A 16,134-nucleotide genomic window follows, 5' to 3' on the forward strand; every position below is an offset into this window, starting at 1 on the left:
TTCCCTCTTCCTTTCTCTTTCCTTGTCTCTTCTTTTAGTCATCATTCCTTTACATTGCTTTCTTCTTCCTTTCCATTCTCTTTCCTTTTTCCCCTTTACTTTCTTTTTCCTTTCCTCTTTCCTTCCCTCTTCTTTTTAAATTGCCTCTTAATTTTTTCCACTTTCCTCTCTATTCCTTTTCTCTTTCTTTTCTTTAATTCCCCTTTCCTTTCCTTTCCTTTCTCTTTTCTCTTCCTTAAGTCCTCCTTCTGTTCCATTGCTTTCCTCTTCATTTCCTTTCTTCTCCCTTTTCCTCTTCCCTTCCCTTTTTCCTTTTTACTTTCCTTTCCCCTTTTCCTTTTCCTTTTCATTCCTCTTTTCATTCTTATTTTCCTTTTGCTTACCTTCTTCTTTTTCACTGAATCCTTTTTCCATTTCACTGTATCCTTTCCCCTTTTTCACTCACTCCTTTCTTCATCTTTTCTTTTGCTTTCTTTCCCTTTCTTTTCCTCTCAACTCTCTTACTTAACTCTTCCTTTCCTTTCATCTCAATATTGCCTTGCTTTCCTTTAGCGTTTCCTTTTGCTTCCCTTTCCTCCATATTACTATTATATTCCATTCCTTTTCTTGGGCAATTTTATGTCTACATCAGCTTAAAGGGAATCCATTCAATGAGAAATATAAGGTTCAGATGATTGTTCCATCTGTGTCCTTTATCTTTCTTTTCTTCATGACGAAACACTAACATAAAAAAATGCATTTGAATATCAGCTATTAGGTCCCCAGTATGTAAGGTCTGCTCCCACATCTCCCTCCTGACAGATTCCCTTTAAAAAATAGATGGAGAGTTGAAGACATACATATACTAGCTGCATAGTGGAAATCTTTGGGGTGGGTATACCAAATGTAATGTAAGAAACATGTGCAGTCTTTAATCTTCTTTAATAAATAATAAAAAGTATTGCAACAAAGCTACATTTCTAGTATCTGTTGATTGACACTCTGCAACACTGCTTCTAACAGCAACTAACAGTGTGGGAGCTCCACGATGAGCCTGGAGTTTCCTCCCTCTCAGTGCAGGGCACCACCAAAGCTTCATCTCTGTTCTGATGGTGGGCTTAGTTGTTTGCTTACGGTGAACTATCTATTGATAGATGATGTTATGTTTTTGCAAGTTCAACTCTTATAATTTTTGTTCATGTCTAATTAATAGGAGGATGTGGTGGTCCTACAATGCAGTGCTACAATCCGAAAAGAAAACCTTAAGATGTGCATGGGAGTGGAAGGCTTCGGCAATCGCCTCTGCTTCCTGGAATCAACGTCCAATGCTCAGGTAACATTATTATCCAATGACTGCAATGGTTTAAAAAAATCTGATTTAACTCTTTGTGCTGTCAGAACGGTTTTTGCATGTCTTATCTTCCCGTCATTGAAGCTAATGGAACACAGATTGCACTCCATAAGCTTCTTCCCATGCCACAGCAGCCAGGGAAAGTGACACCTGAAACCGGAAGTGACATTAACCATTGCTTATGGGGTTTTTGCAGCTAGGGGAGATCAATGAAGAGATGATTTCCCTTACCTTCACCTGATAACACCGGCCATGTGGGTCTCAAACCTGTCGGTGGGACAGAAGCCAAGAGTGTATGAAACCCCCCTACTGCCACCCATGAAAGCCTTACATCTGTGTCAGTAAAAAGGTTAAATCTCATTTTTGGGCAAAGCTTATTTAATTTTGGTACAGGGAAGAACTACGTAAGCCACCCACCCACATAAGCCTTACATCTGTAAGCCATACACCCACGTAAGCCTTACATCTGTGTCAGTAAAAGGGTTAAAGCCCATTTTCGGGCAAAGCTTATGTAATTTTGGTACAGAGAGGAACTAGATCCTGTTTTTTATTTCATCTGTGTTCCTTTTGGAGAGATTTGTTTTCATTTTCTCTCACTGTCAGGACAGAAACTGATTGGAAATCTCTCCCACAGAGACAAAGAAAAAGAAACCAAAACCCAAAATGAAAAAAAAATATTGTCTGGAGCCAAGATTTAAAAATGATGAAAATCATGATTTTTATTATATTAATCTTAGCTATCTATGGAAGTTATTTTATATACAGTATATATATATATTTTTCTTGTCTTTTTGGCTGTTATTTAAAGTTTTCCTGCCTTATTTTCTATACTGCTTCTCTTTTACATTGCCAGTTTCCTTTACATAACATGCCTATGTGTATCTCTTCTTCTAGAATGTACCTCCAGATCTTGCTATTTGCTGCTTTATTCTGGAGCAGTCTCTATCAGTTCGAGCCCTGCAGGAAATGCTGGCAAATACGGTGGAGATGGGAAGTGAGGTATGGTTCATGAATTCCTTTGCCTGGCCTACATCTTGCATCATGTTTGCCTTCCGTTTGTTGGTTGTCATACTGGCTTTGCTGTTGCACCAAATCCAAACTTTGCTCCACTGCTACAAATCCTTCTAGGAAGTCTTCATGGAATTAAGTTGTTCACTAAACTTACATTTTTGTATCACCAGGTTTCCTATTACAGATATGTAGTATCTTTCTTCTTTCTCTTTTTATGTTTTTTTCCTTTGTGTATTGTTTGTTCATTGTCAAGAAAGTTTAGATGCTTGAAAATTTTAATCATGACTATTGTACTGCACCTATAGTCTGCTTGCCAAATTTCATAAACTTTGCTTTTAAAAGAAAACAACTGTACTAGTCAGCAGATCTGATGCCACTGATGCCTACATATTGTTGTCTATAATCTTCTGGGAAACGTATTCTGGTTCTGTGGGAACCCCCATCCCACAGGCCAGGAATTCCCCAGCTTGTGCTGTGTACATGCAGAGCAGAGCATCAGGTTTACTTTAAAATGGTTGTAAACCTCTAAAATGAAAACTGAACAAAGCATATGCTCATATCAAGTGTACTTGCCTCAGTCTATAATGTGGATCCTGGCTGCTCTCTCCTTTCTCTGCAATCTACATCTCTCACTTCAAACAGTTTTTTCCAACACCAGGCAATCTGCAATACATGATGGTCCCCTCCCCTCTAGCACACAGCAGGTGATTGACAGCCTCAGATGTACATGTTTCCCAGTGAGGCTGTGTAGAATGGGGTATGTCCAATCCCTCCACTCAGGTGTCAGATTATACTTTGCTCTCTGCTCTGTGCTGTGTAACATCAGATCCCACCCCTTGCCACCTGGAAGCTGAGAAATAACATGTAATTTGTGTACTTTGAGAGACTGTGAAGGAGAGAAGACTGCGAAGGAGAGAAGACTGCAAATAAACCAATACAACTTATGTGGGAGGATTTGTATGATTTGAGGCTAGTCACTTCAGTGCGCATATGAAAGGGTTTATTATCACTTTATTGGTGATCCTACCAGCAGGCAATACTTGCATTTCCTCCACTCCCCAAGCTGTCAGGATTGGATACTTGGTGCTTCCAAAGAGAATCAGAGAGAACCCTTAGCCTCTATAAGCTCCAAGCTGTATCTATGAGACTACACAAAGCTAGCTCACTTTACTTTCAATGGCCAAATAGATTGGCTGCAGGCACCATCAATAAAGCAAACCTGTTGTGTTGCTCTGCATGGGCCACAGGTTGCCCTTGCTCTGCCCACATTGCACTTTACAGGAAACATTACATCCGAAGGTTTTACATTTGAGAGAGGAATGTTGTATGCACAAAATCACTGGCTAGCGTCTAGCGTTTACAGGAAATGCTTGATATATTTCTTTATATTTTCTTTATTTACTATGTGTAGGAATAAAAAAAAGAAAAATGTTTAAATTTTTTTCTTTTTTAATCAGGTAAATATGAAATAATGCATATCATTATTTCACATTTGCTATTACTAGCCACTAAGTGGAGCACTAGGCTCTCCTTTACGTGTTCACCAGGCTAGCTTTAACTGCTTTAAGGATGCTTGCCTGTCATTCAAAGTGTTGAATAGCTGAAGCCTAAATTACACAAAAGCATCAGAATGAGTCTCCCTTTTTCTCTGCTGTATGTGGAGTTTTAATAAGAGAGAGACAGACACTAAGGGCGAAGCTACAGATGCACTCTTTAGAAAATCCAGAATGCTCTGTAAAGCAATTCTTGATGGGACCCTATATCAAAACTTTATTAGTAAAACAATATTTTGTATTTAAAAAAAGGTGTAAGACATGAGTGTTAAAATGTCTTGACCAAAAGCCATTCCTATTTCCTTTAAAAGTGACCAGCAAAAAAGAGGACAGTTCTATAGTACTTAAAGCTAAATATCTGATAACCCAACTCCAGACCCCATATACCCCCAAGCCAAATGCCTAACCACTTATTTCCTTAGTGCTGCTGTGGCCTCCTCCATTGTTTACAGTCTGTCCATTTACTGTATATACTGTTCATCATTCCCTGGCCTATGTCCCTTAACCCTTTCAGGACCATAAGATTACGGAATGCCAAAAGAATCAGTTTTTTGTTTTTAAAGTTTGTACACTTCAGTTGCTGCAACTAAGCCATTTCATGAAATAATTGGCAAAAAGCTAGATCCATTTGTTGAAAAGAACTAATATTTTGACTCAAACAAAAAAAAAAGAAAGTATTTTAAGTTCTTAATCATATGATACACGCAATTAAAAACATGGGACAAATACTTCCCTTGGTCCTCAAAGACTTGAGACTTTATATGAGATATCCTCAGTTCATGGTTCTCCCCATGTCATCCATTGCTGAAGATTTTAATTTGACATACTGTAAACACAAGAGGAGACCTCATTGGTGCTATGTAAGTAAGTAAGCAGCTGGGTTGACAGCTAAAGTAGGTTAGCTTTTGGACAGCGGGGGTAGCAAAAAGTTTACTAAAAAGTAAGCCTGCATTTGAAAGCATTCTTTGAGCTAGCTGTAAGGGATTATGGGAAAGCTATAAGAAACGTGGGTATATTTAAAATAAGTTTGCTTCCTACTTTTTGAGTTGTTGCTGGTCCTTGGAATGATTCTGTTGTGTATGGCACATATCTACCTGTGTAGATGAGCACTTGAGTACCCAAAACCCTGACCACACCTAGTCAACTTGTCTTCATCAATAGCAGCAATACAGCACAGGTTCAATGAGTCCTACAGCCTGCCCTGCCCTTCAGTTACCAAAGCCAAGCCTAAGTGAATCATGGGCAGGCTAGAAGTGCCAATACATCTATTTTCTAAAAAGTGGCATTCACTTAACCATCATTTTAGTGAGTGGTTTATACTTGAGGTTTCTGAAGCATGACACCAGAATGTCCATGTATGTATAGACAGTGTGTTTCGTCCTCATTTGACCTAGTCAGTGCAGGATGCAAAATGTCTTGTTGTTCAGATTGTCTCAGAATGTCAGATTCTATGAAGCTGCCTTGCTGAGCTGTTTGTGACATAATATCTTTTGTCTTTTGTTTTGGCTTTTTTTTTTTGGTCTTCATGCTAGGCGCCCAATTTGGATAAGTGGGTATGTTTTGTGGCCTTGCTCTGATCCCTCCTGTGATTTCCTGTCCCCTTCTTTTGTTTGCTGGTGGAACCTCATCACTCCATACTCAAGACAGGGACTTTCCAAGTTGTAAACTTTGTTCCTTATCTCCCTTTGCCTCCAGCCTCCATTGCCACCCTGTCAGCTCCCGCCTTTAGTCTCAGTAATACATTATATCCATTCTGCTAACTCTGGGGCTCACAATGACACTAAAATTCATGATGGAGCAAATCCTTAGGAGAGATTCTGTGACCAAGCTCCTCTTTTACACAGTGCGGAGATTCTTCTGCACTCGGATTTCAAATCAGCTGTCTTAAAATCACTCTAGAAATAGACTGGCCCTCATCGTGTGGTTCTTTTCGGAACTCAGATGTTCTTTCAATGTAAAGATTAAAGACAACTAGTCGCACATAATATAATTTATTAATTATATAATGAAACACAAATCCGTTTTATTCCTGCAACAATATTTAGGCCAGATTACCTTGAATGAGGCATTTATCCATTGGCCTTTAGATCCTGAAGTAATTTTATAGTTGAAGGACGTCATCGTTATGCATCATTAACATCTATAATGCTGCTATTGTCATGAATCGTGGTTACAGGAGGTCTGTTTAGCTTTAGTTACTTGGCTGGAGCCTGACACATAAGCTGGAGAGGGGAAATTCACCTGAAGCCTGATATTTGTCAACTGCTTGATATCAATTATCTGAATGCAGATGACCGCTAACCTTTCATTGCCTCAACAATGGCAGTGTTATATTTCCACCCTGACAGGCTACTTTTAATAGCAAGGAGACAAAGTTTAATTATTAGGCAGCTTCACTGTTACAAGGAACAGTGTCAAACCATTAGGCAGCAAGTGATGGAAAAGCCAAAGTTATCTAAAAACAGATGGGTGAGGACACATCTTTCACTTGGGACATCTGCTCTTGTGGCAACTATCTAAATAAAGTTGGCTACACACGGATTTAAAATCAGCCGGTTCAGCTGGGACCGGTTGAATTCCAATCTGTGTGTTGCCTTCCCAGTTTAACAGAAGCTGATCATTAGATTGGCTTCTGTCATACAGTCCTTTTGGAAAATGTCCTTTGATCAGCAGCTTGCAGTCAATCAGCTGCAGACATGATCAGTGTATTCTGACAGTGCAATGCTAGCCAAATTACCATTCAAACACGTTGTCGAAAAACAAACACACAATCGTGAGTAAAATTGCCGTCATGTAATGACCAATTTTCGAACCATAAATTGATCAATGAAATGACATAAATTAATCTTTTTTTTGTTTGTTTTGTCACATATGAGCAGTACGAACAGTTTGAGTTGTAACAGTCGAGAAACACATTAACCTTTATTGTCCATTTGGCAGAAGTGTTCCAAACATTTTCTTCAATTTGTTTGGTTCAAAAACAATTTTCCATTTGTGCCCATTACTGCACGAAAAATGAGACTGTCCAAATGACAGATTTTCAAACGTTTTTCTGTCTAGTGTATGGGCACCATAAGAGTACTTCTGTCAGAATACAATAGCGCAGCAGGTGGATTGCCAGCATCCATCTCGCTCGTGTGGATGTTTTTTTTTTTTGTCGTTCAATCCGCTGCTTGAATGAAAAAAAAAACTGTGTGCACCCAGCTTTACTTTGTAGAAATTTCCCCTCACTTCCTGTTGAGTCTCCAGGATAGGAACGGGAAGGGAAATCAACCAACAAGACAAATAGGAGCAAATATATAAACTTACACCCATATGAACACTTCCCTATGCTATGAAAAAAAAAAAGTAATTATACTTAAACAAAAGCCCAAGTGAAAACTATATGTACACTTTGAGCCTACAGAGTCACATGTATCAAGTCTTTTGAAAAATTGGACACCAGTTTTATCTATAGTTTTTTAAGTAAAAAAAAAAACAGGAATATTTTTTTTTCTAGGTGATAGATACGGTACATGACGCTGTTTAAGGTAGCAGCTGTTCAGACATTCCTAGCCACAAAAATTATCCAAACCTCCTTAGTTTGTTAGCTGTATAAAGATCTAGTGAGTGATATGGTTCCAACAGTTGACCTTACCAACTCCATGTCTGCTGGTCTCGTTGTTTTGCAGCCTGTGTGCCAAAGTGTTTACATTTGTCCTCGTCTGTTGACCTGACATCTTACAAAAACTAGGTGTTTTTTTCCTCCATTGACTCCTGTTTTATGATTCCTTCACTTTCCTTCCTCCACTGCATGGTACAAACCAGACCTCCTTTCTAACAGGTGTTTACCAAGTTGCCGAAGACCTTGGAATTTCTAAATATGGACTCCAGCTTGCAAGGGGTTGGGGTGGGGGACAAATGTTCTGCTGTGCTGAATAGTAGCAGTCTTCATTGTTCCAATAAATTATTCATGATTTTACTTTACATTGTAATCTTTACATCTAATTGGCACACAACTGATCAGGGTCAAAATTTTCAGATGCAAAAGCTGTTCTCATAGTTTAATATAGCCAGTCAGATTTTACCTTTTTTATGTCCTCAGAGCAGTGTGGAATAATGAAAAATTGCTTCTGATTAGTGCTTGCACCGTACAGTTCTTTTTTCAGTCAGTTTTAATCACAAGACCCTCAATGTCTTCTCTCTTAGAGGAACAATGAGGACTGCTCTAGCTGTTCCTCTGGAATGGGGTGGGCATAAATGATTTTGTTAAATCAAGTAATTCACTTATGACATGTTGGCAATGCAGGTCTTAAAGCAGACTTATGTTAACAGTCTTGGTGGTAAGGATAAATAGAGTATTTGAATGGCTAAGATACATTTTCTGCAAAAAAAGCAGCCTCAGACCCTCCAGTGTTGGTCACCTTACCAAATCCCTACACCTTACCAAATCTCTAGGTATCTGGTTATGTGCTCAGTGAGTAGATCAAAGCTACGAATGGCTGAACTTTTCCTGAAGCTTTTAGCTCAGCATTGGAAGGAGCCTGATGCTTTCTTTTTGCCAGTAAAGGTATATAGTAAGTACAGGTAAATCCTGTTACTGTGTTATGTGTGCCAACAATGCTGTTAACATAGCTCTAAGTATAGGTGAGCATTAACAAATGTTAATTTCATAAGCACATGCTAATAAAAGCAGAAGTCTTTTAGTTTGTTTCTATCTGTGATGCATTTGTCTATAAGCAGCCTTAGGGCCTGATTGTACAATCTCCTGATTGTATCAAAACTAAGCAGATTCTTTAGGTAAGCCCATTCAGTGCACAATTTTGGTAAATCCTACAGTGCCTTGAAAAAGTACTCATAGCCCTTGAAATGTTCCACATTTTGTCATGTTACAACTAAAAACCTAAATGTATTTTATTGGGATTCTTTGTGATAGACCAACAGAAAGTGGCACATAATTGTGAAGTGGAAGGAAAATGATAAATGGTTTTCAAAATTTTTTACAAATAAATATCTGAAAAGTATGGCATGCATTTGTATTCAGCCCCTTTTACTCTAGTACCCCTAACTAAAATCTAGTGGAATAAATTGCCTTCAGAAGTCACTTAATTAGTAAATAGAGACTACCGATGTGTAATTTAATCTCAGTATAAATACAGCTGTTCTGTGAAGCCCTCAGAGGTTTGTCAGAGAACATTAGTAAACAAACAGCATCATGAAGGCCAAGGAACACACCAGACAGGTCAGGGATAAAGTTGTGGAGAAGGTTAAAGCAAGCTTAGGTCATAAAAAAATATCCCAAGCTTTAAACATCTCACAGAGCACTGTTCAATATATCATCCCAAAATGGAAGGAGTATGGCACAACTGCAAACCTACCAAGACATGGCTGTCCACCTAAACTGACAGGCCGGGCAAGGAGAGCAATAATCAGAGAAGCAGCCAAGAGGCCCATGGTAACTCTAGGAGTTTCAGAGATCCACAGCTCAGGTGGGAGAATCTGTCCACAGGACACCTATTAGTCATGCACTCCACAAATCTGGCCTTTATGGAAGACTGGCAAGAAGAAAGCTATTGTTGAAAGAAATCCATAAGAAGCCCCATTTGTGAGAAGCCTTGTCGGGGACACTGCAAACATGTAGAAGAAGGTGCTCTGGTCAGAGGAGACCAAAATTTTTGGCCTTAAAGCAAAACGCAATCTGTTGCGGAAACACACCATCCCCACCGTGAAACATGGTGGTGGCAGCATCATGTTGTAGGGATGCTTTTCATCAGCAGGGACAGGGAAGCTGGTCAGAGTTGATGGGAAGATGGATGGAGCCAAATACAGGGCAACCTTAGAAGAAAATCTGTTAGAGTCTGCAAAACACTTGAGACTGGGGCGGAGGTTCACCTTCCAGCAGGACAACAACCCTAAACATACAGCCAGAGCTACAATGGAATGGTTTAGATCAGTGGTTCTCAACCTTCCTAATGCCGTGACCCTTTAATACAGTTCCTCGTGTTGTGGTGACCCCCAACCATAAAATTATTTACCCAGTAATTATAATTCATGAGTGTCGTTTTACCTCCAATACTGCTGCTTTCAACACAGTAGCTGCTTTTAACAGAGTAGCTGCTTTCAACAAAGCAGCTGCTTTCTACACAGTAGCTGCTCTTTACACATCGGAAATATGTGTTTTCTGATGGTCTTAGGGGACCCCTGTGAAAGGGTCGTTTGACCCCCAAAGGGGTCGCGACCCACAGGTTGAGAACCAGTGGTTTAGATCAAAGCATATTCATGTGTTAGAATGGCCCAGTTAAAGTCCAGACCTAAATCCAATTGAGAATCTGTGGCAAGACTTGAAAATTGCTGTTCTCAGACACTCTCCATCCAATCTGACAGAGCTTGAGCTATTTTGCAAAGAAGAATAGGCAATAATGTCCCCCTCTAGATGTGCAAAGTTGGTAGAGACATCCCCAAAAAGACTTGCAGCTATAATTGCAGCAAAAGGTGGCTCTAAAAAGTATTGACTAAAGGGGGCTGAATACAAATGCACACTACACTTTTCAGATATGTATTTGTAAAAAATGTTGAAAACCATTTATCATTTTCTTTCCACTTCACAATTATGTGCCACTTTGTGTTGGTCTATCACATAAAATACATTTACATTTTTGGTTGTAACATGACAAAATGTGGAAAATTTCAAGGGGTATGAATACTTTTTCAAGGAACTGTATTTACAGGGTCGTATAATCACTGTATGACATGTAAGGCCTGCCTTAGAGCAGACATTCATATGAAAATCCTGCACCTGTTTTTTTGAAGAGATATTGACTAATCTTAATTGTTCTGCCCCTGAACTAGTTTGACTTTTTCACCCAAATTTGTTTTGATGCATGCTTACAGAAATGATTGAAAAGGAGGATAATCCCTAAGTAATGGTCACAAAAATATTCTTTTGCCACATTTTATGGTTTGTTTTTTTACTACAACCTTACTACCTGATTATTGCTAGAGATGCTTGGATTAGTCGCATGACTGACAAAATTTGAATGTATGTGGCCAGTTTTTATGAGTTGCAGCTGCACAATCTTGCATTTTGTGACTCACAACTTACTTTGATTTGGTTTAATTTTTAGAGAACTCTTTCGTGATGTCCAAAATAAACATGAAAACTATGGGGGTTATAACCAGCAAAGCTCTATAATATCTTTAATACACAAAATATTCTGTAAAGTTGGCCAAAGCTCTTGATTGTCAACAAAGCTGAGTACAGACAACGAGAAAATTGCAGGAAGGGGATGTCTATAAAATTCATTGCGTTCATTGTTGTTTTCTCTTCCCCATTTGGCTTGCAGTCTTCTCAAGGTGGGGGGCACCGAACTTTACTCTACGGTCATGCCATTCTTCTGAGACACTGCCACAGTGATATGGTAAGTAATATAATTATATCTAGTAAAGTTTTCTAGTCATACTGATGTTTCATGTAGTCGGTGTGTCAAATGGCACAGTTTACACATGGTAACCTTCATTATAAACAGCTGACACATAGCGGTGCTTAGCCATATTCAATAAAGACCACTACTTTAAGTTGATTGATACATTCTGAAATATCAGGGAGTTGTAACAACCATAGAAGTAACAGGGAATGATAAGGGGCGGACTGACAACTCATGGGGCCCCTGCGTCCTTGCCCAACCTCAAAAAAGCCTATGAAAAAGGTACCAGGGGCATCTCATGGGACCCCCTACTGACCCCAGGCCCTCGGGCAGTGCCCAAGTTTCCAAATGGTCAATCCGCCCCTGGGAATGAGTTGTTCAGACAGAGTTGAAACATCAGTGGATTTGGCAAGTCAGGCAGCACCTAGGCAAATGTGAAATGTAGGTAGAAGTTTGAGGCAAAAGTCAGGGAAACAACAGGAACTGGGAAACAGGCCAGGGAAGTAATCAGAATAGCAGCTAGTAGTAAACACAGGAACAATTACTGCTGTTACAGAAAAGCTTTCTTTTCGGAACCACATTTGCAGAGTTTCCGTTTCTGAAGATATATTTATGGATGATCTGCCATTATATTATCAAGGTTTTTTGGTGAAATTTTTCATATTTAGACACTTTTTTTGCACAAAAGTTTTTTGCACTTAAAAGTTTTTTTTTTATATATTTTTTTTGTGGTATTGGCATATATATATTTTTTTCTGGACTTATGATTTGATGATTTCTTTATATATATTTATACACATTTACTAGCGCAAATTATTTATTTATTGGTACACTTTATATATGGTGATTTTTTGCAGCTGGTACACTATTAGTAAGTTATATAATTTTGACCATAGGCGCTATTATTAATTTTTCTTACGGATGTAGAATGAGCCCATACAACCATGGTTAGCAGAGGGCAGAAGCCCAGGGTAGAGAGATATGGATGACCAAGTAGAAAGCCAGAGACAGGAGTAGACTGAGCTAATACAACGCATGGGTAGCAATGTGCTGATAGAGACACAGGTCGCAAGATCAATTCATTTGGCTTTCAAGATAAATAAGGCCACTCAATGTATATGGTGATTATAGGCGGATAGTGGCTTAACATTGCAAAATGAGCTATCATTACCTCTATTTTAATGTTTGTTATGATTTAAAGCAGAGGTCCAGCCAAAATAAAAAAATAAAAGTCAGCAGCTACAAAAACTGTAGCTGACTTTTAAAAAAACAGACACTCACCTGTCCGTCGATCCCGTGGTGTCCTCACAGCGGCGAGGTTCACCTGCCATCCGGTATGTGAATGGTCCCGTAGTCTTCTGGGACCTGTCAATGTCCCAAAAGACTATGGGGAGGACTACTTTAGTTTCTGATCACTAGGAAATCACAGCAGAAGTGGTAGCAGGTACCTGTCAAATTCAGGTACCCCGTCCCTCCCCCCGCTCCCCAAAAGTGCCAGTCCTTAACAGGGAGTGGAGGGTGAAGGGTTACAGTGGAACTTCCCCTTTTGGGGAACTCTTTTCTTCTTAAATATATTATAAATTATACATTTTACAGTTCTGTGCAAACATGAATTCATTTCTGGAAAAATTACACTGATGGCAGTAAACTGTTAAAAGATTTGATATTTTTAGCCATTTTTATTACCACAGATTGTACTTTATATACAATATCTTGCTCCTTCCTAATCTAGTATCTGTGTTGTCTCACAACATCCCGGTCTTTGACTGATAAGTTGGCCTTTGATGTTGGCCTGCAAGAGGATGCTACAGGTAAGCTCCAATACCCATCCCAAATATAGGATATTTCTTGAATACTGTCATAATAACCAGTGTTTAAAGTCAATCTCTGGTTTGGAATGGGCAGCTTTCAGGTCTGCTCATTTAAAGACGACTGAGATGTTGTTTGTTTAATTTCTGAGCTGCATAAGTGTGACAAATGGCAGTCCCAGATCTCAGACACTACAATTTAAACAAACGATAGTGTAGCGCGATACAATCAAAAATCGTCAATAACACACGGATCTTGCATATATCGTGCTAAAATATATATTTGTAAAAAAAGGCCCATGTACATCAGTCTCTGTGCCTCTTATATTCTGTCACTTAATGTGCTGTTCACACCAGGGGCAACTGACAACCCATGGGGCCCCCAGGCAATAGGGGATCATGGGGCCTCTGTGTCCTTGCCTAAACTTAAAAAAGCCTATTAAAAAGGTACCAGGGGCATCTCATGGGGCCCCCTACTGACCCCGGCCCTTGGGCAGTGCCCGAGTTTCCAATTGGTCAGTCCGCCCCTGGTTCACACTTAACCAAACATGTCCATTCTTCCACCTTAAGTGCTTCACCACCATAGTTGTGTTCTCAACTGGTTTATATGGCCCGCATAAAAATGCAAGCCCAAATTTGTCTCAGGTACTTTTTAAATGGAATCCTGTATGCTCTGCAGGTCTTAGCAGTGATCCTCTTTAAATAGAATCTCCTATATTCAGCGGTTTGCAGCACCAGTGCACCTTCAGCAAATTACAATACTAGTCCCCTTTAAATGGTATCCTGTATGCTCTGCTAGATATTATTGTTATAATACAGGATATATATATATATATATATATATATATATATATATATATATAACCTTTCTCTTTAAAGCAGCCTATCCTGCTTCTACCTAGTAAACCGTCATTTGTTTCCTTCATCAGCTCATCCTCCCCACAGCTATTACCTTTTGTATCACTCAACCCTTCCTCCTAGATTGTAAGCTCTATCAAGCAGGGCCCCCTGTTTCCTCTTGTACCAAATTGTAGTGTAACTGTAATGTCTACCTTCATTTTTTAAAGAGCTGCACAAACTGTTGGCGCTATATAAATCCTGTATAATAATTATTACATATATATATATATATATATATATATATATATATATATATATATATGCGCAGAGCTTTACAAAATGAAGATAGACATTACAGTTACAATACAATTTTTGGTACAAGAGGAAACAGAGGGCCCTGCTCGTTAGAGCTTACAATCTAAGAGGGATGTCACTCATGCTCCTCTCCTCCACAATGCAGCATCAAGAAAGAAAAAGAAAACTGCCCATAGTGCATCACCCACATTACCATGTACATAGAGTGCACTACCATGTCCAAGCATCAATAAAAAACAGATTGCTGGTATTGCATCATCCAAATAGCCCCACCCCTATGCGTTTCGTCACCGAGACATGTGACTTCCTCAGGAGGATCATCCTAAGAGAATTTCAAATAGGTCAGCAGCACTAATTGTGCACAATTTGTTCAGGAATACAATCATATTTCAGTCAATCAGATTATGAGATTACGTAACAGAAACAGAGGTACAATTGTAAGTTATGATGTTATTTTAATCAAAACTTCCCGTGGCATAGCAATCGAATTGGTTGATGACTATAGAACAATTATTCTGATCAGAGGAGATTGATTGGAAAATAAATCAATCGTTTATCAAAGCATGTATGACCACAGTTTCAGTGATCAACACTGAGGCTTAAAGTGGAATTAAATCTATAAAAAAAAAAGACAAACTGCTAACAGGTGAGATTTTAATGACAGAAGAGACACCATTGGTCTCCTCTGTCAAAACCCTTCTCCCTGCCGTCTTCTCCCTGAGGAAAGACCAGAAGAAGATGGCAATGCCCAATGATTGAAGGGATTGCTGGAAGTGTAGTGCTGGAAGGGATCACTTGCTAGGTAAGTCTGCCATAATGTCTAAAATGTACTTATTAACCTCTTCATGCCACCTCTGCCTCCCGGCCCTTTAAGAGGTTCTGAATGCCGAAGGGCGGAGTCGGGCATTCTGGTCATGTGGCTTCTGTGGTCAGAAAGTCCTTGATTGTATGTATTGGATGCTTTCTGGTACCTATTTGTTACTGTGCTGGGAGCGTGCACTTAGCACAGTAAAGTGTATACCTAGGGCCACAGATATGTGGCCGCTTGGCAGTAGAGCCCACCTGCTGAGAGGCCATATATATGCTCCAGGTCAGTGGGAAGTGATTAAAAAAAATGTTGGCAGAGATTTAATAATGCTTTAAGCAACTCTGCAGGTAACCCCTTGCAAGCACAAACACTGCCACCACATATATAACATGTAGCAGAAATACAAACCATTCACCATAATCAGTGGTAGAAATCTAATCTCTGGCCGTCAAGAGAAAAAAGTTTTCCTGACAGAATGCTACAGCTCTTTGTAGACCTTCCAGAGGGCATCACTGAGCCCTCCCCACACCCAATCACAAGAACTAATGGACACAGAAGTGCTGGAATAGTTTTTTTTTTATCGGCCTCTTCTTTGACATTGTCTCCTGATTATATCAATATTCCTAGATATTTTTTTCTACTTTCTGTAATTGGGGTCCACACATATTATGACATCTCTTATGCCCTACAGTTGTAAATGATGAGGCCTTTTATATACTGATGTGTTTTGTCTATCACAGGTTGATCAAACTTCAGTAAATACTGTAATGTACCTGCTAGCATAGGTCTAAACTTCAGCTTACATCTTTATGAATTACTTTGCGGAATCAAATCTTTGCTAAATAGAGTACAGCTGTATATGTACATAGGAGGAAGCACCTTCATGTATCCCCACTCCTCACACCCCCAATGTTTCCAGTTACCTTCATGACTAGCCTTATTCAAGTTGGGCCAGACAATCTAAGCAAACTGGCTGGTCTATCTTTTGGTGTTAAGTCAACGTGGTGTAAATTAAACAAGTGTAACATTAGAATTCTCTGTAATTTTCCATCAGCTATGCATCAGC

General features: G+C 39.3%; 1 protein-coding gene across 4 annotated transcripts in view; it reads left to right on the forward strand.

Annotated features, from left to right (window-relative positions):
* The window catches only part of RYR1 (ryanodine receptor 1), a 255,817-nt gene that overhangs the window by 68,092 nt on the left and 171,591 nt on the right, over nt 1–16,134 (forward strand). For all 4 annotated transcript variants that reach the window (XM_089658190.1, XM_089658192.1, XM_089658191.1 and 1 more), the window contains exons 2-5: nt 1,193–1,312; nt 2,225–2,329; nt 11,217–11,291; nt 13,030–13,108. In XM_089658190.1, the coding sequence (XP_089514316.1) occupies nt 1,193–1,312; nt 2,225–2,329; nt 11,217–11,291; nt 13,030–13,108 (379 nt within the window). The remainder of the gene's footprint in view (nt 1–1,192; nt 1,313–2,224; nt 2,330–11,216; nt 11,292–13,029; nt 13,109–16,134) is intronic.

This window comes from Staurois parvus, unplaced genomic scaffold, assembly GCF_062004578.1.
Source record: "Staurois parvus isolate SC_StPar_1 unplaced genomic scaffold, SC_StPar_1.0 ptg001058l, whole genome shotgun sequence".
NCBI classification, from domain to species: Eukaryota; Metazoa; Chordata; class Amphibia; order Anura; family Ranidae; genus Staurois; species Staurois parvus.